At 44.5% G+C, this 21,102-nt stretch overlaps 1 protein-coding gene across 1 annotated transcript in view; it reads left to right on the forward strand.

The window, feature by feature from the left end:
* Positions 1–15,692, forward strand: part of PTPN5 (protein tyrosine phosphatase non-receptor type 5) — a 33,486-nt gene extending 17,794 nt beyond the window's left edge. The window contains exons 7-12 of the mRNA XM_044680010.1: positions 9,991–10,070; positions 10,782–10,919; positions 11,031–11,141; positions 13,131–13,291; positions 13,374–13,487; positions 14,406–15,692. Coding sequence (XP_044535945.1) covers positions 9,991–10,070; positions 10,782–10,919; positions 11,031–11,141; positions 13,131–13,291; positions 13,374–13,487; positions 14,406–14,499 — 698 coding nt within the window. The 3' untranslated portion in view covers positions 14,500–15,692. The remainder of the gene's footprint in view (positions 1–9,990; positions 10,071–10,781; positions 10,920–11,030; positions 11,142–13,130; positions 13,292–13,373; positions 13,488–14,405) is intronic.
* The last annotated feature ends 5,410 nt before the right edge of the window (positions 15,693–21,102 follow it).

Here is a 21,102-nt window from a genome sequence, read left to right on the forward strand (position 1 = left end):
TTTTTCCTTCCTTCCTTCCTTCCTTCCTTCCTTCCTTCCTTCCTTCCTTCCTTCCTTCCTTCCTTCCTTCCTTCCTTCCTTCCTTCCTTTTCTTTCTTTTTACCTTTTGTCTTAGAATTGATACACGTATCAGTTCCAAAACAGAAGAACAGTAAGGACTGGGCAATTTAGTTAGGTGACTTTCCCTGGATCACACAACTTTTAACCTCCTGTCTCTAAGCCTGGCTTTCTATATACTGAGCCACCTACCAGCTCCCTCAGCTCTTTTTCAAAAGAGTTGCCTAGCTATACATTTTCCATCTAGAATTTATGTAATTTTTTTTTAAAACCTAAGTGTAGGACTTTGCATTTATCCTTGGCAACTCAATAGCTTCTTTGCACATAGTTGTTTGCAAGGTATATCCCCCTCATTAGACTGTGTGCATCTGGAAGGCAGGGGCTTTCTTTTCCTTTCTTTGTATCCCCAGCCAATTGGCACAGTGCCTAGCAAATAATAAATGCTTTAAAATGTTTATTGACCAATTTCCTGGATTCAGACCATTGGCCCATCCCATGGAGATCCAATTGGATCCTGACTCTTGTTATCTAACACATTAGCCTTTCCTACTGCCTTTATGCCATATGCATATTTAACCAACAAGGTATTTACACCTGCATCCAAGTCACTTATAAAAATATTGAGAAGCTGGAGATATAACTTCAGAATGGCATTGATCCATTAATGATTACTCTTTGGATCTGCCTATTCAGCTATATCTACTTACCATCTGGCCCACATGTCTTCATCTTGTCCAGAAGAATAACATGGATATGGTCCAGTTTAGGCAGAGAGAGCCCTAGCAGATCTCTGAATCTGAGTTCACCTGTTACTATAGGATCGAACCTCTGGGTCAGTTTATGGTCTGTTTTTGGAACATTTCATTCATTTTCTTCTCTACCATTGTTGTGAGAGAGCTTATTCTTATCTGGGTCCAGAAAGTGCTCACCTAAGGAATTACCAGACTCTGACAAATCTTTAGAAAATAAAGAAATTTATTAGGAGGGAAAGTCAAAAGTTCAGGAGGCAGGATGCAGGATGCAGGTGGAATCTGCCTTAGTTGGGGAGAAGAGGTCTAGGATGTTTATACCTTAAAAGAACAGAGACTACATGACCAGAAAGGAAGGTGGGGAGGGATTCAAACAAGGAGGATTAGGTGACATTTTGGTGGGAGGTGCCTTGGTGTCTGGGGTACAAGCAAAGGTATACACTGTTTGTAACATCTTAAACCCTGATCATAAAGGTAGGTGAATTGCATATCTCAGAGAATCTAGTGATGTTTGAGGTGCAAACAGAAGGTATAGATTCATGCTAAAGTCCTCATCATAGAACCAAGGGAAATGCATCTTTTGTTTATACAGTTTTCTCTTTAATTGCACCAGGGTGGACTTTCTTCTGTCACTCACATTCCTAGAGTCTGGGATCAAGGAATTCCTCATGTGCTTTTCTGAACTGGGATTCCTCTAGAGTCTTGGGTTCTCCAGGGGAACCCACATCCTCACTCTACCATAACATTATTCTTTCTTCCTCCACTGAACCTAACCAAATGTTCTTTATCATGATTCCCTCATTAAAGGAACTCCCTCCCTTGGCAAGCATTCATCATTACTATCTATTAACTAGTATTCAGAATTATAAATCTTGTTTTTAGAAACCATTTCCTGGAATAATTGTTTAGTTCCCAAATCTGTTTTTTTTTTCCTTATGAGAAAAGCTCCCTACCCTCAATCAAAGAAAGCTCTTTGCCTTTTTTCCTCCTATTCCATCCCTGAGGTCACAGTGTGGAAGCTGTAAGATACACCCCCCCCCCTTTCTCCTGGGGAATATATTGTGATAGAAAATATGGGCCTAGAACCAGAGCTGTGGCTAGGTCAGAGCTACTGAGGCTTTGTCCCAGAGTACCAGATGTTGTGCTAACAACATTTACAATCCTTCATCAGGAAAGAAACAATAAAGTTTAGCAAGTTAATTAGCAAGAATAATTAGTTCTAAAGGAAACTTCCAGATGGCAGGCTGGAGGGAGTTTCTTCCCTTCTTTGTCCTGCCCCAACAATGGCCTTCTCAGTCATGATTTTGAGCCTGATGTCCCCAGGTTCCTGACTCCCCATCACTTTAACAGAGAGCATGCTCCATTCTGTTTGCCTTAGGCATAGTTTGTGATACTGACTTTACATATGATGGATGATTCCTACTTGTAAACTTTGTCTGTAAGCAGCCTTGGGTCCCAGGCCCAATGAATAGTCATTGCAAATCAGGAGGATCTTTATCCTCTTCACTGACTTTGCTGTGTGGCCCATACCTTGTCCTGCCCCTTCTGAGTTTTGGACCTCTGTGTACATACCACATGCTGTCTTGGCAGGTAATTGAAACTTGGAGTAGGAAAGGCTAGAGCTGTGGCGCACCATTTGTATTTATAGCTTACCCCAGCCAGGAACGTGTATGCATTTATATGTACGTGTATATAGGTGAATGGAGAAAAAATTCTGTTAGAACAAGCACTGTTGTGACGGAGAGCTCTTCAAGCCAAAATTAATTTCCTGTCCCTGTGGACAGACCATAAAAACAATGTTTAACTGTTCCCATTATGGTGAGTAACCTGGGAATGAACATGCTGTCACTAGCCCATCCCCAGGCTCTGGTTCCCTGTTGTAATAGAGAGATCCAACTATGGGAGACTTGTGTATTTCCAGTGGGATGAGAGCCAAAGAGAACAGAGGATGTTTAGTCTGAAGAGGAAGAAAAGACTTAGCAAGAAAACAAGCACTGCCTTCAAGGATTTGAAGGGCTGTCATGTGGAAGAGGGATAAAACTTGTTCTGGTTAACTCAGAGCAATGGATAGGAGCTGCTGAAAGGCAAATTAGGACCAGTGCTTACAGCATCTCAGCAATTAGAGTTGTCCAGAAATGGAATAGGAGCCTCTTCACTGGAGGGTTCCAAGCCAAAGCTGGGGGACTTAACAACATATCAGGTTGCAGAGTTGTAGTTTATGCCCGTATGGGTTTGACTAGATGGTCTCTGAGAGGCTGGGATTCTGGGAATTGAGCTTTGCCCCTCAAAATACTTCTTTTGCCAGAAAAAAGGAAGAAACCCATCTATAAGACATTTGAATCCAGATGAGATTAATTAAAGAACATTCTTCATCTCAATCAGAAACACAAAAGATGTGAGATCTTCAGAATGGAAAGAGAGAACTGGGACATAAAGGGTGTGTTATGCTATCTCCCTCTTTCTCTTTCTGGTTCAAGATATTCTTTTCACCTACCAAGTAACCATAGATATGGCCAAAATTGTTTCATCCCCAGTTCCTATTATAATAGGAATAATAGCCTATTCCAGGATATGATTTTGCAACAGATTTATTATAACAATGTTATAAGCAATGAAAACATCCAAGTGTACCATGGAGTTTGTGAAAATATGTGAGTATGCATCCTGGGTACATATAAAGGGCATGTGCATTGTATGTATATTAGATGTCTATATTTACTGAGATCTATATAATACATTTATGTATATATATCTCATATGTATACACATTGAGTACCTCCCATTTATATTTGCTGTGTGTTTATATGGTACATGGAATATACATAGTTTACATGTATAAGTATAGGAATTAACATTTAGTGGTTTGACTAAAATATATGAAAATTATAAATAATAATGGTGGTCACCAATTCAGAGTATTATTGCTCAAAGTCAAAATGACCTTTAATGGGGATTTTTTTTTCCCAAAAGAGGTAGAAAGAGTGAAAGAGAAATTCAAAAAGGTAGAGAAGACATTAGCCTATCTAACTAAATATTGCTCTGGTGCTTGATTCAGCCAGGACTTGTTGACCTTCAACTGGAATTAAACTCTCTCCAGAAGAAAGGAAGGGAAAGCCAGCTATCCACTCACCCAAGTTCCCTCCAAGAGGCAGGTCAAGACAATTACTTGAGCTGAAGGTGACTCCTGAGGCTGACTTTCTTCCTTAAGCCAACTTTCTTCTTTAAGCCTTACTTCCTTCTTGAAGCTGACCTCCCCAGCCCCAGAATTTCAGGGCCTTTTATAGTGGCTTCATGATTCTTCCCCTCTTCACAAGGGCCAATCACAGCTTCTAAATTGCCCAGCACTGCCCAGGGAGGCAGTGTCTGTGGGATCCACTTCTCACCTTCTGGAGGTGTGAATTCTCATCAAAAGGGTTCTCAGTTTCCTGGCTGATTGAGTTTCTGAGGGTATGAATTCTCTAAGCTCCTCCACCTAGTTCAAGCTTGTGTTGATTCAATCAAAAGGTAAACAAAGGAGAGTTAATCCTGGCCTCACAATCTAGTGTAAGGATTAAAAAATGATAAAGGCTGATATTATGAGGGAAAATAATATTTCAATTACCATGGCCATGTTGGTAAATATATTTACAACCACGCCTGACTATTTTTTAAAATGCCGCCCGTCCGCATCTCCTCCCATCTTCCTTAGTACCCAAAGAGATCATCTCAAGACCAACCTCCGAATTTAAGCTGCTGCGCTATACGTTGGACGTCACCACGCCCAAAACCAGAACCCCATTGGATCACGGAAAATGTAGTTTCAGAGTCCCCCACATGTCCACAGGAAGTCCATAAAATACTTTTAAATTGGACCCTAGTGAGGTACTAAATAGGGGCACTTAAATTATTGTTAACCAAAGTGTTAACTCCAACTAGGCAAAGAGAATAAAGGATTCCCTTTTTATAAGTGTAAACTCAGAATAGACAAAGAGAACAAAGAATTCTATTTTCACTTAAGAGATGGGAAGGAATGGGAATAAGCATTAATTAATGCTTAACATATTTATTAGCCTACTGTGTGTCAGACCCTGTTCTGAGTATATTATAAATATTCCCTTCCTTGATCCTTACCATAAACCTGTGAAGTAGGTGCCATTATTATTATTCTCATTTTACAGTGGAAGAAACTGAGTCAGATAGTCAGCTTTTAGATTAGGTTTATTTCTGTGAATTCTCTGAGTTTTAAAATAAGACATGAACTCAATCACTTTCTCCTACCCATTACATTCCCTATATCTAGTGGCAGAGGACTTTTGGAAAAGAAGGAATAAGGAGAGAACATACACAAGATTTTTATAGACAGACGAGATTGATTAAAGGAGACTCTTGAGGTACTCCAAGTCTGCATTCAAATTGGGGTAATGGTGTGGCAGCTCTGTAAATGCAGATTCTAAATTTCCCCTTTTTTTAAAAAAAACATTTATTAATAATCATTTTTAACATGGTCACATGATTCATGCTCCTATTTTCCCCTTCACCCCCCACCCCCCCATGGCCAACACACATTTCCACTGGTTTTATCATGTGTCATTGATCAAAACCTATTTCCAAATTGTTGATAGTTGCATTGGTGTGGTAGTTTCGTAAATTTTCCCTTTTTGTAAGGAAAGGCCCCATCTCTCATGAATACTAGGGATCCTTCCTCACGTTTCAGAGGCTCTAAGACAGTGATTGGTTGGCAAGCAAAATTATGCTGTCTCAATTTCCATATCCAGGCTTTAGAATCTTTGAGCCTGTTGATGAAATAAAGGAGAGAAAAGGGGAAATGCAAAGAGCAAGAGGCTGACTCACCCCAAGACTAAGATGGGAATCTGCTTTTCGTGGCTTTGGGTAGATAATCTGAGTAAGTCTCCTCTGTACTGAGGATCATGACCTCATAAAAAGAACCAAGGTGCCAATGTTTTCAAGGCCTAAAATCCTGATTAACTCTTAAACTTCCAAATCAGTCTTTAGACATTAACCAATTAGTAAGTATAGTGAATAATTTAATATTCACTCTGGGCTTTTAAAAATATTTTTTTATATTGGGATAACCTGCTTCTATAAAATGGAAAGGCAGGGATTATATATTTGCTTTTCTCTGTATTCCCAGAACTTCGCACAGTGTCTGGCACAAAGTATGCATTTAATAATGTATTTGTTTACTGACTATTGACTGAAAAGATAATTGCTTAAAGCTAGAAGGCTTCCTTCTCCTCTGTTAACCTTCTCCCTCCGAACTGAGATCCTCTATGTACTCCCCGAACTGAGATCCTCTATGTACTCCCAGGCCTTCAGAGCCCTGACAAGAATAGTATCCAGTCAAATGCATTTACCTGGACCAGAACTGTGATATAATCTGGATATCCCTTTAGAGACTGGATAAGCTTGGTTTCCTTTGATGCTACATTATATATTATATATACAAAAATAGAGGAAGAGGAAGAAGAATAGTATCCAGAAGAAAGAATGAAACTAGAGTCAGAGGTCCTGGGGTTTTTTGCCTTTCTCCCATCATGGGGATACTTATTGCAGAGCAGATGGGGATGGGATTAGGGTTAGGTTAGATGGACAGCTGCCTACACCTGCTAGATTGTGATTTCCCCTGTAGGGTCTGTCAGGGGAGGGGAGAACATGGCTAACATGATTAAAGAAATTATCGAAGCTGCAGATGGCATGGCATATGAATTTAGAGTCTGGAATATATGGATTTAAATCCCACGTCAGATATCTTAGCTTTGTGATTCCAGGCACACACCTAACTTATCTTCACCTGTAAAATGAAGATAATAATATCATCTGCCACACAGAGCTACTGTGAAGATCAAATGAGATATTGCACCAGGATGTCCATCAATTGGGGACTGGCTGAACAAGCTGTGGTTGCAATGGAATACTATTGTGTCATAAGAAATGATGAACAGAATGAGTTCAGAGATATTGCACCATATAAATATAAGTGTAAGATATTGATAGTAGCAGTACTGTCATCATCATTATTCTGAGGGGAAATGAATAGGTTTGAATTAGGATCCCTGTAATTATAAACCAAAGACCAGGTCAAGGTTCCTCTGAGGCACCAAACCTAAGGGACTGAGATGAAAGCAGGAGCTGGATTCAGGAACTCATCAGAAGATAAGCCACATAAGTATCAGTCATAATACTGTGGGTTTAATTCTGGGTCCTTGAAGTGCTGTTCTTTTATCATACATGGGGTGAGACTCTATCTCACCCTACAAAGTCAGAGGAGTTTTTGGAAACAAAACTTAAATATCCCCCAAACCTAGAAGGGTGGATTGGTGGCATAGCATTAGCAGAAGGCCTTTTACAGATCTAGGACACGTGGAGGGCACCCCAATTCTTATGTACTCTCCTTGGAGTACATAATCTCCAGGAGATTAACCTGGATGCTCTCCTCTCAGTCCCAAAGGCAGCCATCACCTCTGTAAGTCTAGGATCTCTCACAGTGATATTAGACAAAGTATGGATAGGAAAAAGGGAAGAAATTGAGATGTGTCTTTTAAAAACAAAGTTTATTATCTCTTTCAGGATAATTGATCCACTGAATGCCCAAATTTTGGCTTTCACAATAGCACATTCACTGATAGATTGTAACATCTGGGAACAAAGGGACAGTAAAGTTAAACTGAAAAATATTGCCTAACAAACCTTGTGTTCTGGGCAGTTTGAAGTTTCATTCTTATGTTTGGTGTGGATGATGATGGAGAACCATTCTGCACTCAAGATGGTTCTTCAGTGCCTCAGATTTTGCTTTTACTATATATAATAAGTAGCTCTATCTTGCTATTTGTTTTCTCCTGCTTGCAGGAGTAGCTTGCAGAAGGAGCCTGAATATATGAAAAAGTTGAGGCAGAAATTGCTGACTGAAGAAATAGTCCCCAGAGTGATGCTGCACGCATCCTTCTCCACAATGATTTGTTTCTGAGGATCCAACAATATTAAAATAGAGACTTAGATGAACTAGGCCTTTGAGGTCTTTAAGTATATGTTCCACGCCCAGAAAGTCTGGGAGTAATTTAGCAGATTGTTAGAGGTGCCATAAGACAAAGTGGGGATAAAGTGATAGTGCTGGTCCAAAAAGCTGAGGAACTGGTGCCCATCTTTCATGGAGTCAAAGGTCCTCTACTAGCATATCACCTCTACCTTGAATAAATCTATATACATATATACCTTATCAGTCTATTATATACCCAAGGAACTCGATCTTCCTCCTCAAATTAACATTTCTCTGATTGGGCAACTCACTGGTACTAGCATTAACACTGAAATGAGCCAGAAACTAGTTTGGTATGTTGGGCAAGATCCAGCAATTATATGAGCACATCACCAAGGTAACCCACAACTCTGTGGCCCAGTAAGGTAATACCAAATCTGTAGATCTCTGAAATACTGCAGGGGCCTTATGTAAACCAAACAACTTAACCGAGTATTCACATAAGCCATCCTGGATCTGGAAGACCTTTTTCATTATCCTTCTGTCCAAACAAGGTTGCGGGCCTGTCAGAAATCGGTTTTGCTGAATGTCAGTGGCTTGGACTCTGGCCTATTGGACAGGATAAAGAGAACCACTCCAAGATGATGATGTGGCACAGCAAAATCATCATTCGCCATGTTTCTCTTAAGCAAACTCGACTCCAATCAGAGATGAAGGATCAGTTGAATCCTGTTTCTTTCATTTTTTTTTTCTCCAAGAACTTCTGTAGGGCCCCACTCTTTATCCTGGTCACTAAGCAGATCAGAGCAGGACTGAAGCTTCTAGAAGGAGATTGTTTACATGATCATACGACTTGTACATGTATGACCTTTTTGGTTTCACTGCGATAAACATATTCCTGTTGTACTTGACCTGGAAAGAAAGTTCTTGTTCAGTCTAATTCACTGTCATGGCTAGATGTAGCATGGACCCCTTCTAGACAAGAAGTACAAGAGTAGAAGGTTACCTGTGATGGTTAGATTTACCAAAACAGCCAACCAATCCCCAGCATCCTAGGGGCAGGAGAATGCGTTCAGGCTATATTCAAGGTGTATACTTTGCTCTGTTTTTCCCATTCGTATCCAATAGGGCTAGGTCTTCTGGGTCATTGTTCCAGACTGTAGAGTATCAACTGTCTAATATTAGAGTGTTGTGCTGTTTCTGGGATACATGCTTTCTATGCACTGGAACCAAATCCATGAAGTTCTAAAAAGCTTACTAATCTCAGACCTAGAGACGGGAGGTCCTAGGTTCAAATCCGGCCTCAGACACTTCCCAGCTATGTGACCCTGGGCAAGTCACTTGACCCCCATTGCCCACCCTTACCACTCTTCCACCTAGGAGCCAATACACAGAAGTTATGGGTTTTAAAAAAATAAAAATAAAAAGCTTACTAGTCTACCTGGGATATGCAGGGATTATTCTTTGTGGATTGGAATGACAAAGTATGCTAAAAACTGATTTGGGGTCTGGAAGAAACAAGCATAGTCTCCCATGGTTCCTTTCCCCTTCTGCAGCCTCCAGTGGAAATTGCACAGACTGGCAATGTTTCCACCTGTTTCTACTGTGGACAGGTTGTTTGGAGAACTAGATACTGTTATCTCACCCTAGCAGAGATAGAGAGAGTTAGTAGGGTCAGTAATTAGGACAATCATCTAAGCTGGACATAATCTCCACTCGAGATTCAGATTAGGACCTAAGAAAGCAAAAGCCAAAAGCCACCAAAGTAAGAATTAGGGTTTTTCTGGTACATCAGAATCCAGAGGACTGGTATACATGTGATTCTAGTGCAGAAACAGAGATTTCAAGCAGACAAGGTTAGTACCCGAACAGAAAGGTAAAATGGAAGAAGTATCAATGAACTCCAAGTCCAACTCATTTGTCACCTGGAATCTCCACCTTATATTAATGCATATTCTCTGTTCTTACCACTCTCCACCTCTGAGCTGCTTTTGGCCCATAATGTCCCAAGGATCCCAGAAGAATTCTGAAGGACGCTTTTCATCACTTTGGCAGGCAAGGCTGTCCTTCTATCACTGAATGCTAAGATTCAAATGTCTCTGTTCTAAGAGAGCATATGAGTAGCTAAGGTCACCCTGGGTGGTAGGAGCATTCCCTACAATCCCTTCAGAGGGAGGGATGAGCCAATGACTTCTCTTCTCTCTTTTCTAGACCCCCATAGCAGGGTATGCCTTACCTCGCTGGACCAAGGTGACCCCCTGAGCTCATATATCAATGCCAACTACATAAGAGTGAGTACCCCCTACCTCTACAGTCTCTTGTTCAAAGGCACCCTTGCCTCAGACTGCTGCAGTCCAGCTAGTACATCATCCATAGGGAGAAGAACCAGTAGAGTAAATCTTTCCCCCCAGTATATGGCAAGAAAGAGAAATTTAGAATGGCTCAAGAGGACAAGATTATTAATTCATCCTTGTTTCAGGGACATATATTGAGAGAGATATGGAAGGGCTTCCTACACCTAGAATATCCCTAGAACTGGGGTAAAAAGATCATGGAAGGAGCTGCTCCTCAGCCTTGAGGCAATGGGAAAAGAGACAGACGACCACTGTAGTCAAATTTAGTTATTTGAATTTGGTTTATCCAGGTTGTATAGTTATATTTACAGGAAGGTGCATTTCTGGGATGAAATTTCTGTCTTCTTTTCCCCCTTGTTTATAGAAAAGAATTTAACAAATGGCTGAGAACATTAGTTAGATTTCTGGGGAAATTTCCATATAGAGGCACTTATACCAAAAATATTTATTTAAATTCTAATTACAAAACAGTCTTTAAGATTAAAGTAGGACCATGAAGGACTTTTACTAGACAACTCTTTGTTAGTCTTTTTCTAATTATTGTTCTGTCTTGCCCGAGCTATGTCAGTCAATGAAAGATAACTGTAAGGAAGGAGAAAGAGGGCCTTATGTGATGATGATACAAGCCTCCCTTCCTCAACCTGTCAGGGCTATGGAGGGGAGGAGAAGGTGTATATTGCCACTCAAGGGCCTATCGTCAACACCGTGAGTGACTTCTGGCGGATGGTATGGCAGGAGCACGCCCCCATTATTGTGATGATCACCAACATCGAAGAGATGAATGAGGTAGAAGTAAGAGTATCCGTGACTGGGAGGAGATGGGGGGAGATTAAGGGTTGGGCAAGAAGGTTCCCACCTGAAGGGCTAGTCCACCACGTGTGCCTTATATATTTACAGAAATGCACAGAATACTGGCCAGAGGAGCAGGTCATATATGACGGGGTGGAGATCATCGTGAAGCAGGTCATCCAGGCTGATGATTACCGACTTCGACTTATCACCCTGAGGGTGAGACCTTGGGCTGGGGAGGGTACAGGGAGCCAGAGTGAGTGGTGAAGAAGAAAAAGATGGACCAGCCTGAGGGAACAGGGAATAGGCAGCAATCTCTCTTAACCCACCCACACAGAACAGGGTCCCAGGTACCATTCCTGGGGAAAGGTTTTCTTTTCTTTTGGGGTGGGGAGGAGAAGAAGACCTTCTAAATGGGACTCCCAGGCCTAGCCAGGAGCTCTAGAGAAAAGTATCCAAGATACTCTGGCAGGTATGGAAGGTGCTATTTAATTCCCTCCCCCACAGCAGGAATCCCAGTTCCTCTCACATCTGAACAGGTCAACCCGGCTTCTATGTTGTTGTTCACTCCTCCCATGTATACAATGTCTTATAAACTCAGAAAGGTCATTCACAGACATTATCTTAGCAGATGAAAACAACAAACATGTCTCTGAGTTGGGTAAGGCGAGAAATTATTATCTCCATTTTATAGATGAGGAAATAAGGGTCATAAAGTAATTTGATTGCAGGCTGGGACTGGACTCCAGGCCTCCTGACTTCATCTAATCTCTTTTTGCTACTCCTTTACTATTGCCTCTTTTTCCTTCCAGACACGTATCATTTGACATCCTAAGGGGAAGGTAGACCTAATGGGGTGGGGAGACTCCAGTAATCAGTAGCCCTGTATCATTAAACAAACAAGATGGCCCCAAAGAGAGTAGAGTGGGAGGGGCACTTCAGTGAATCCTGCTCAAATCCTTCCCTTTCTGGAAGCTCCAGTACCACAAAGGGGAACCTGGAATGAGCTTCTATTTTTTTAAAAAACAAAGAAAAGGCAGATAGTTCTCAATCCTGTAGAGGCTGGACAGGCAGAATCAAAGGGAAGTTAATTATGATGGAGTGGAAAGATTCTGAGAATTGGAGTCAAAGGATCCATGTTTAAATTCCAACTCTACTAATTGCCACTTGTGTGCCTTTTAGTAATTCACTTAACTTCCCTAAGACCTGGTTTTTGTTGTTTTTGTTTTTGTTTTTGTAAAATAAGGTGATTGAACCAAATCTAAAGTGTCAAACTCTCTCTCTCTCTTTCTCTCTCTCTTTAAACTCTCACCTTTTATCTTAGAATCCATACTAAGTATCAGTTCCAAGGCAGAAGAGCAGTAAGGGCTAGGCAACTGGGTTTAAGTGACTTGCCCAGAGTCACACAGCTAGAAAGTGTCAGAGATCAGATTTGAACCCAGGGCCTCCTGTCTCCAGACCTGGCTCTCTATCCACTGAGCTATGTCACTGTCCCTTTGTCAGATACTTCTGAATGTGGCCAAACCAGATTAAAATGTAAACGGAAAATATTTTTAAAAATAAATAAAAATACAATAAAACATAGATAATATATTTTTAGCCTAAATTAATATGTGAACAGCAGGGATCCTTAGGTATGGATTAGTGACCTTCATTTCTAGGTTTAATGTCCCTGGACTAAATGATAGACGATGTCCTCTTCAGTTTTCAGTCATTTGATCTTAAATTGAGGGGAGCTTCACTCTGTCCAGAAGTAGCCCGAGTTATCCATCAATATCAGAATCTCCAAAGTCCCAGGATAGAGATTGGTCTGGCTCCTCTTCCAGCTCTTCTGAGACAGGCAGGAATCGGGCCCAGGATGAGTGGGGCAGTGACACAGCTGTATATCTAACCTTTGTCTCGGGACACCCTTTGAACCTGCAGAGAAGCTCCCAACCATGAAGTTAGCACACGGCACGGTGCCCAGACACAGTCTGGCTGAGGTGGGAGACTGGGCAGAGGCTGCCAATGAACAGGCTGACCCTTCCCAGGGAGGATAGACAGGGTAGCTAATGTACAGACTAATGCTCGCCCCCGGGAGGGGAAAGATAAAGAATGGGAGCTTCGCAGCAGGACTTCTCACCTGGCTTCATCCTGGGGACCCAGGTAAGTGGATGGACTGAATTCAAGCCAGGACGTCTCATTCCCCCATATCTGGCCCTCTTATAGAGTGGGTCTGAGGAGCGTGGCCTGAAGCATTACTGGTTCACTTCATGGCCAGACCAGAAGACCCCCGATCGGGCCCCCCCGCTGCTGCAGCTGGTCCTGGAGGTGGAGGAAGCGGCTGGCTGGGAGGGGCAGAGCTTTGCCCCAATCATCGTTCACTGCAGGTGGGTACCTTGAGTACTTGGCGTTTCCTTAGCATCCTTCTCCCAGGCCCAAGCTAACTCGTTAGCCTCTCTCTGCCCCCAGTGCTGGGATCGGGAGGACTGGCTGCTTCATTGCCACCAGCATCTGCTGCAAGCAGCTGCAACGAGAAGGTGTGGTGGACATCCTGAAGACCACCTGTCAGCTCCGGCAAGATAGGTGAGCACCGAGGGCGGGCTGGGGAGGGCAACGGGGAGAAGTCCGGCAGCTCTGACCTTTCCAACTTGTACTCAGGCCAGTGGGGGAGTGGAGAATTGAGGGATAGGCACCACTTGGGCCAATGAAAATCAGCTCCCCAATTCATCAAACATCAAGAGTGGCCTCAGACATTTTTTTAAGATTTTTTATTCATTTTTTAAACCCTAATATCTTTATATATATCATTCTATATTAATTTTATTTGTTACAGGGCTAGGCAATGGGGGTCAAGTGACTTGCCCAGGGTCACACAGCTGGGAAGTGTCTGAGGCTGGATTTGAACCTAGGATATCCTGTCTCTAGGCCTGGCTCTCAATCCACCCAGCTGCCCCCTCAGACATTTCTTAATGGCATGACTCCTGGGTAAATCACTTAAGCCTCCTTGCCTTGCCTTCGGCCTTGGAACCAATAAACAGCATTGATTCTAAGACAGTAGGTCAGGGTTTAAAAATAGAATAAAAGGAGCTCTGCCTTCAAAGAGCTTCCTGCAGGAAGGAGGAGCAGAGTTACTAACTGTGAGGAATTGGTGGGGAATGTGGAGAACTCAGAACCTGAGGAAGCTTCCTTCCAAGAATGGTCCATGGTGTGGCTGGTGGCCAACTGCCTGTAGCAGTGAAGACTAAATGGAGAACAGACTGGCATCCCCAGAGGATGCCCCCTTTCTGCCCCCGCCCCGGGCAGTTAAAGGCCCTCTCCTGCAGGGCTTCACCTACTCCTAACACTCTGCAGGCCCATCGTAGGACCAGAACCCAAGGACTGTCGTGGCTCTAGCCTTAGTGAGCAGCACCCCCTGGAGAAGCCGCCTGTTCCTCTCCTCCCTTGCCCCTTTGCCCCTCACATCCTGCCCCCCTTCCATCTCTTCCTCTTCTGTCCTGCCAGGGGCGGGATGATCCAGACGTGTGAGCAGTACCAGTTTGTACACCATGTCATGAGCCTGTATGAGAAGCAGCTTTCTTCCCAAGCCAAGGAGTGACCGCTCCTCGGGCCGGAGAGCACAGCCCTGGCCCGAGACCCACCGAGGCCGAGACCAGGCCCCCCCCCCCCCTCCCCAGGGCCCGAGAGCATCGGAAGCTCCTCCCTTAGCTTTGTTTTGGTCATCGCTGCTTCATCTGCTCTGCTGTCTGCCCCAGCCATGAGAACCCCCTCCAACTGCAGCTTTCGCCACTGTAAATACCAGAAGGGGGGGCCTGGGGCCAGGAGGCCGGCCCAGCCCCCCCTCCCCGCCCCTGCTGAGCCCTGCCCCAGCCCTGGCTCACCCGGCAGCCCCCAGGCCCGTTTTTTAACTTGATCCAAATACTGTGTGTGCTGGGCTCCGTGTATCCCACTGCAATGTATACTGTCTGTCCATGTGTTTCTGATGTTTTAACCGGACACTGTGTCTCCTCTGCCTGGGCTAAGAGCCCATTCTGGGGAGCAGCTCATTCTAGGGAGGGAGGGGGAGCCTTGGAACCTGGCTAACAAATGGGAACCAGGTAAGGAGCGAACTCAGGGGGATCCCCTGAGTCTGGGAGAGAGGGGATGGGGCCAGAGTCTGCCCCCTGGCCGGACCCTCTGCCTGCTCCACCTAACCCCAGCCTTAGCTTCCCCTCCCCCAGTCTCCAGCTGCCTGCCCCCTTAGCTGCCCTAACCCACCCCTGAGCCGAGACTGTCCTTCTTCCCAATCCCAGTGTAACCAGCATCCCTCCTCTACAAATGGCTCTCTTCTCCCATTCTCAGCCGGAACCCGCTGCACCCTCCTCACCCTCTTCCTTGGGCTCCCCATCACTCCTCCCCACAGCTGCCCCTGCGGAAGAACAATCACACATTTTCATTGTCCCCCCCCCCCAGCACCCTGAGAAGGGGTGCTTCCTTCCAGTCAGTGCCATCTCCCTCCCCAGGAGAGAAAAGAATGGGGAGGGGGACGGGGAGGGCCCCAGGTCTGTGCAGAGCATTTTCCCGTGTCATGTGGGGACGTTCTCCCAACCCGTGTATCCGTGGGTCTGTTCCGTGTCCGTGAGTGTGTAGAGAACCCCTCAGCAGGGTGTGCATGATCTTGGCAACCTGTGCTATCCCGGAGCCGTGTGGTTTTATCGCTGACTTTTAAGTATTTAAGCTATGGCAGACAGAGGCGTCTTTTTCTAACTCCGCTCGTGGTCACTGAATAGAGCAATAAACACCGCATTTGGAGCAAAATGGGCCTTGCTCTGTGTGACTTACATCACGGCCTCCCCACAGCTCTGCCCCTTCTTTGGGACTCCCCCCATCCCTTCACCCTGGTCCCCGTGGATGGCAAGGCCATTCCTTGGCTGGCCACCATCATCCTTCAAGGAAGGAAGTGTTCCCCCTTGGCTCCCTAGTGCCCCAAGAGAAATTCCTCACAAAGCAGTCTTTCCCCCATTTCTGCCCAAGCCTGGAAATCCGGAAAACTTACTCCAAGGCATCAGAGGGGGCCTCATCCCTCTGAGCCAGGCCAACGTCCACCTTGTCCCCCTGACCAGGCCTCTTATTCCTGCGGGGCTTAGGAAAGAAGGAGCCTTGTGCAGCCTGGGGAGCAGGGGGGGAGATGGGTTCTCTTGCTCCAAAAGCCTGACCTCGGGCCCAGAAGGTCCAGCCGAGAGAAGGCTCACAAAGACCCAGAGACATCAGTGTCAAGCCCTCTTCAGCAGCCTCTCCGGAGCTGCTTCTGGATTCTCTCCCAGAGCTTCGCAGGCATCTTCTCGGAGCTCTCCACCCCTATCCCATGTCCTCCCCCAGGACCCCAGAGCAGCTGCAGCCTCCGGGTTTTTTCCCTTTTAAGGACCTGGATCAGAATGTCAAATGTCACCCCCTAAGGCCTGGGGGAATCCACACGGCTTAGATCCCAGCTCCGAGAGCTATTCTAACCCACGACATCCCCAAAGGACAGGTCTAAAGACAGGCTCTGATGACTGAGATCAGATGTGCCCGGAAGGATGGGGAGGAGGGGAGGGAGATGCCAATAAGAGAAGGATGAGGCGGTGGGGAGCATCAGCCTTGGACTAGAGCTAAGGCCGGGACATTGAGGAGGGGGCGGGAGGGGGCTCGGACATGGGGGGAAGCACACGCTTTGGCCAACTTTTCCCTGACTTCACATAAATCCCAAATCGTCCAAGGAAGTCAAAATTGAGGAAGTCTAGTGACAGCCAAACCTCCTCTGACTCACAGGGAGGGGTCCAGTGGGGGAAGGCAAAGGCCACTGAGTCATCTTCCAGATGTTCTGAACACAGGTCATTTGCCTAATGATGAAGCCCAGCAAAGGTACCATCCTCAGAGGGGAGGTAGCTTGTCTTGGAGAACTGGATGGATGGCTTGGGATACATTGCCCTTATCGGAATAACATTCTTATCTCAAGTTGGCTCCCTTGGCCAAATTAGAGGTGCCCTATCTTTTCCTATTTCAGAGGCAGGCCTGGGGCCCTAATCCTTTCTAGAAATGAATAAGAATGTGTTTTGTGTGATAATACATGTGGAACCCAGAGTGAATTGCTTTGTCAGCTCCAGGAGTGGGGAGGAAAAAAGGGAGGGAGACAATAGGGACCATATAACCTCAGAAAATGTATGCAGAAATTTATTATTAAAATAAAAAATTAGAAATGGATAAGAAGGCAGTGAGGTAGCCCAGTGGATTGAGAACCAAGCTTGGAGACAGGAGGTCCTGGGTTCAAATCTAGATTCAGACACTCCTAGCTTTGTAACCCTGAGCAAGTCACTTAACCCCCTTTGCCTAACCCTTACTGCTCTTCTGCCTTGGAACCAATACACAGTATTGATTCTAAGACATGAGGTAAGAGGAAAGAGGGGGGGGGAGGGAAGGAGAGAGAAAGAGAAAGAAAGAAAGAAAGAAAGAAAGAAAGAAAGAAAGAAAGAAAGAAAGAAAGAAAGAAGGAAAGAAGGAAAGAAGGAAAGAAGGAAAAGAATGAGATCATTCCATCTATTGCTCTGATCCTCAGTCCCTGCCAGGATCTTCATTACCTCCTACCCTTCTCTACCTCACCTAGCACCCTTCAGCACAAACCTAGCACATCAGCAAACAACCAGAATCTGAAGAAGTTGAGAAGTCCTTCAGAACAGTCCTGCATTCCAGTGGAAAGTTCTAGATGTAGGGTTCAGGAGACTTGGGTTCAAATGAGAATTAAAACATTTACTAGCTCTTTGCCTGGGCAAGTTTAGTCTAAAGAAAAGGAAGCTTAGAGGGGCAATTGTGAAAGCTGTCCCCAAGTACATATGGAAGCAAAGTCTGTCTTTTCCTGGCTCCAGGGGGCAGAACTAAAAAGCTGCTTGAGGTAAGAAAACACTTCCTAGCAATTAGAACTATCAAGACAAAAAATGAAATGTTATCTTGGGAGAGAGTGGGTTTGCCCCACCACATGTCTAAGCAGAGGTGAGAAGATGTCTTGTACAATATATTGTAGAGGGTCTCTTTCAAAGTTGAGATTCTGTGCCTTGAGATCTCACCAAACCTCATTTTCCTCACCTATAAAATGGGCACAGTAGGACTTGTGATACTTATCTCACCAAACTGTTATGGAAAAAAGATTTCATAAACATTGAAGGGCTAAATAAATATCATTATTGTAAGAAGGCAAAATCACACAGAGTCCAATGGCTTTCAGTAAGCCATCCAAAAAATATTGTGCATGTCAACCTCCAAAGATGTCCCTGCTATCCGTTTGGGGAAGGGGTCATTCCCGGCCCCCCTGCAGCTGCTGGTCTTGGCAAGGAATGGGTCCCATGGGAAGAAATATTTAAACTGCTGCTGACTGCACTCCCTGTCTGTCCAGTGCTAAGTGAAGAGGCAGCCATCACCATAGGGAAGTGTGAGGTGTGAGTCTGGGAGCTGAAGATCCAGAGGACCCAAGTGTGGAACCTCCAGGTACAAGTCAGAGTCCTAAGTCACTGGGAAGCAGCTCAAAAGGTAAAGTGTCCAAAAAGCTAGAGTTTATATTTCCACTGGGATGAGGCTGACCTATTCATCACCACCTTCCTCAGGGTGGGTAATAAAGGGAGGAAGTGGGGAACAGAAGAAAAAGATAAAAGAAGAGACAGAAGATGGGGAGTGGGTTAGAAAGGAGGTGCTTAACTGTCGACTTGGGTACTGAAAACAGGTAAGAAGGGAAGGCAATTTTAAGACACACACAAGAGTATTATCCGAGGGCTGGCAGGCTTCAGCAACAACCTTCACATCTGGTGAGCCGACTTTCCTAGCTCACAACAAGGTCATGGTTACCCTTTGGAAAAAATTCTATGCACTAAACTATTATCAGCAAAACAGGGTTCCAAGATAACCCCAAAGGACTCATAATTTTTAAAAAATTGCTCTCCCCAGCCAAAGAAGGAACCATTGGAATCCAATCACAGATCAAAACATGCCATCTTCCACTTTTTTTCCCGCATGAGTTTTTTATTTATATGTGATATGTGTCTTCAGTCATGTCATGGGGATTATGGAAATACGTATTATATGAAAACACTGTATAACCTATGTCAGACTATTTACCACCTCAAGGAGAGGAGGAGGGAGGGAGGGAGAGAATCTGATTCACAAAATGTCCAAAAACAATTGTTTCTACGTGTAATTGAAAAAAAATGTTTTAATTTTCAAAAAAAAGTAAGGGGAAAAGAGAGGGGAAAAAAGTCCTGTGCTGGGAGTGAGGAGACCTGGGTTCTAAAGATGGCTTCTTCATTGACTAAGTGACCTTGGGCAAGTCATGAGAATGGGAGGGAGATGGAGATACCTAGATCCTGAGGTCAGAGCCTAGGCAGATGAACTACACAGGACTCAAGATAAAGCTACTAAAGTGGACAGTAAAGTCACCTGTTTGAGCTTTACTTTTGCCTTCTGTAAAATAGACATCAAAATCCCAGCTTCACAAGGCTGTTAATGAGACTTCAATGAACTGTGTAGGTTATAATGCTTTGTAGACTTTTTAAACATAATATACATGTAGATTATTTTTATTATTCTTAAAATTAAGACTTGAGGGCAGGAAGGATCTGCCATAGCCTTTCTTCAGTACCTGATCCAGTTTGCCTCCCAAGAAGGTCTTTCTTTCTTTCTTTCCTGCTGCTTTGGGGCCAAGCCATTTCCCAATCTATGACTTAATGGCTACAGCCCAATGGCCATAGCTGTTAATGAGCCCGTCTCAGTGCACTCTTCTACCCCAGGGGACCTGAGATCAAGTCCCAATTTAATACCTACATGACCTTGGACAAACCAGTTAAATTAACTGGACCTCAGTTTCCTTATCTCTGAAACAAAGATGGTTGGACTCTAATGGTTCTTGTAGTTCTAATGGATTCTTGTAGTTCTAAAACTATATAGTGAATAAAACTATATAAAGACTCATCAGACTGTCCCTGGGAACAAAAGGGGTATTGCCAGTTCAGCAGAGTTGCCCTGACCCCTCTGAGTCATAGAAGTTGAAAGGAAGGCGAGGGTGAGGATACAGTCAGCTGGCAGCTCTGCTCCTGCCTTCTGAGATATTCTGAGGGGTGGAGAGAAGCCCATAGGTAATATAATCTAATACAGCTGCCAAGAAGCAAGAGGCAACTCAACTAGGTTTTCCAGTACCCAAAGGATTTGAAGGAGGTGCTCCTCCAGCAAGGAGCAGACGCCCAGGCACAGAGATGAGTGGGATGTCTCCCCTTTAGTCTTTTCCTTAGTGGGAAGTGGGGATGTAGAGGTGAGCGAGGTGAGTACACCTAAATTCCCATAGCCATCTGGGGCCCAAGTAGGATTACACTTTCAATTTAATTCCAGTTTCAGGTTTTTTTGAAGGAAAAAGCTATAAGTCAAATGTCTCTGTTGAACATTTTCAGCTCTGGAATTAGAAAGACTCAGAGCTACTTAGCACTTTGAGATCTCTGTCCTGGATCTTACTCTGGGGTCTCCTCAGAGGACTAGGGAACCTCTCTTTTTGCTCTTTTCGACCAAAAATTTCTATCTCCACTTTTGTCCAATAAGGTAAACTTTTTTCTCTTCCTTTTGCTAATGCCAAGTGTACTTCCCATAAGTTGACACCTTCCACCTTAAATCATTTGGGCCAAAGAAAGGCACCTGCACCCCATTTCCATTTGCCTGTTTCTTGTCTTCCTCCTTGGTAAGTGGGCCACATTACCCCACCACTCCTCTAATCCTCTCCTATCTCCAAAGAAAGGAAGAGAAGCAGTGGGCTGCCCCTAGCACCTTCTACATCTCCTCTTAGGCAAGATTTGTATCCCCACTAAAGTTATATAATTGGAGAACTTGGAGCTCCTGCTAATTCCTACCCTGAACAAACAGAAGCCCCCAAAATGAATTCATGGGTCAATGGAGGAAATGGGCCATGTCCTGGGTCAGAAAAGAGGAACCAGGGAGGGGCTAGAGCCAAGGGGCCAGACCTGGCCTTCCTGATCTGCCAAGTGGTTCTTTACACAAACCACTAACATGTATCCCCCTATCTTGCCTCCTCCATCCATGTTCTCCTTACCCCAGCTATGGCCTATCATTTTTTACTTAGAGGCCCCTTTTCTTATCTGTCCCTCTTTTCCAAACCTAACTCCCCTCCCCTTGTTCCCACAGAGCTTTACTCCTTGTTACC

The sequence above is a fragment of the Gracilinanus agilis genome, chromosome 6 (genome assembly GCF_016433145.1).
Source record: "Gracilinanus agilis isolate LMUSP501 chromosome 6, AgileGrace, whole genome shotgun sequence".
Taxonomy (NCBI): domain Eukaryota; kingdom Metazoa; phylum Chordata; class Mammalia; order Didelphimorphia; family Didelphidae; genus Gracilinanus; species Gracilinanus agilis.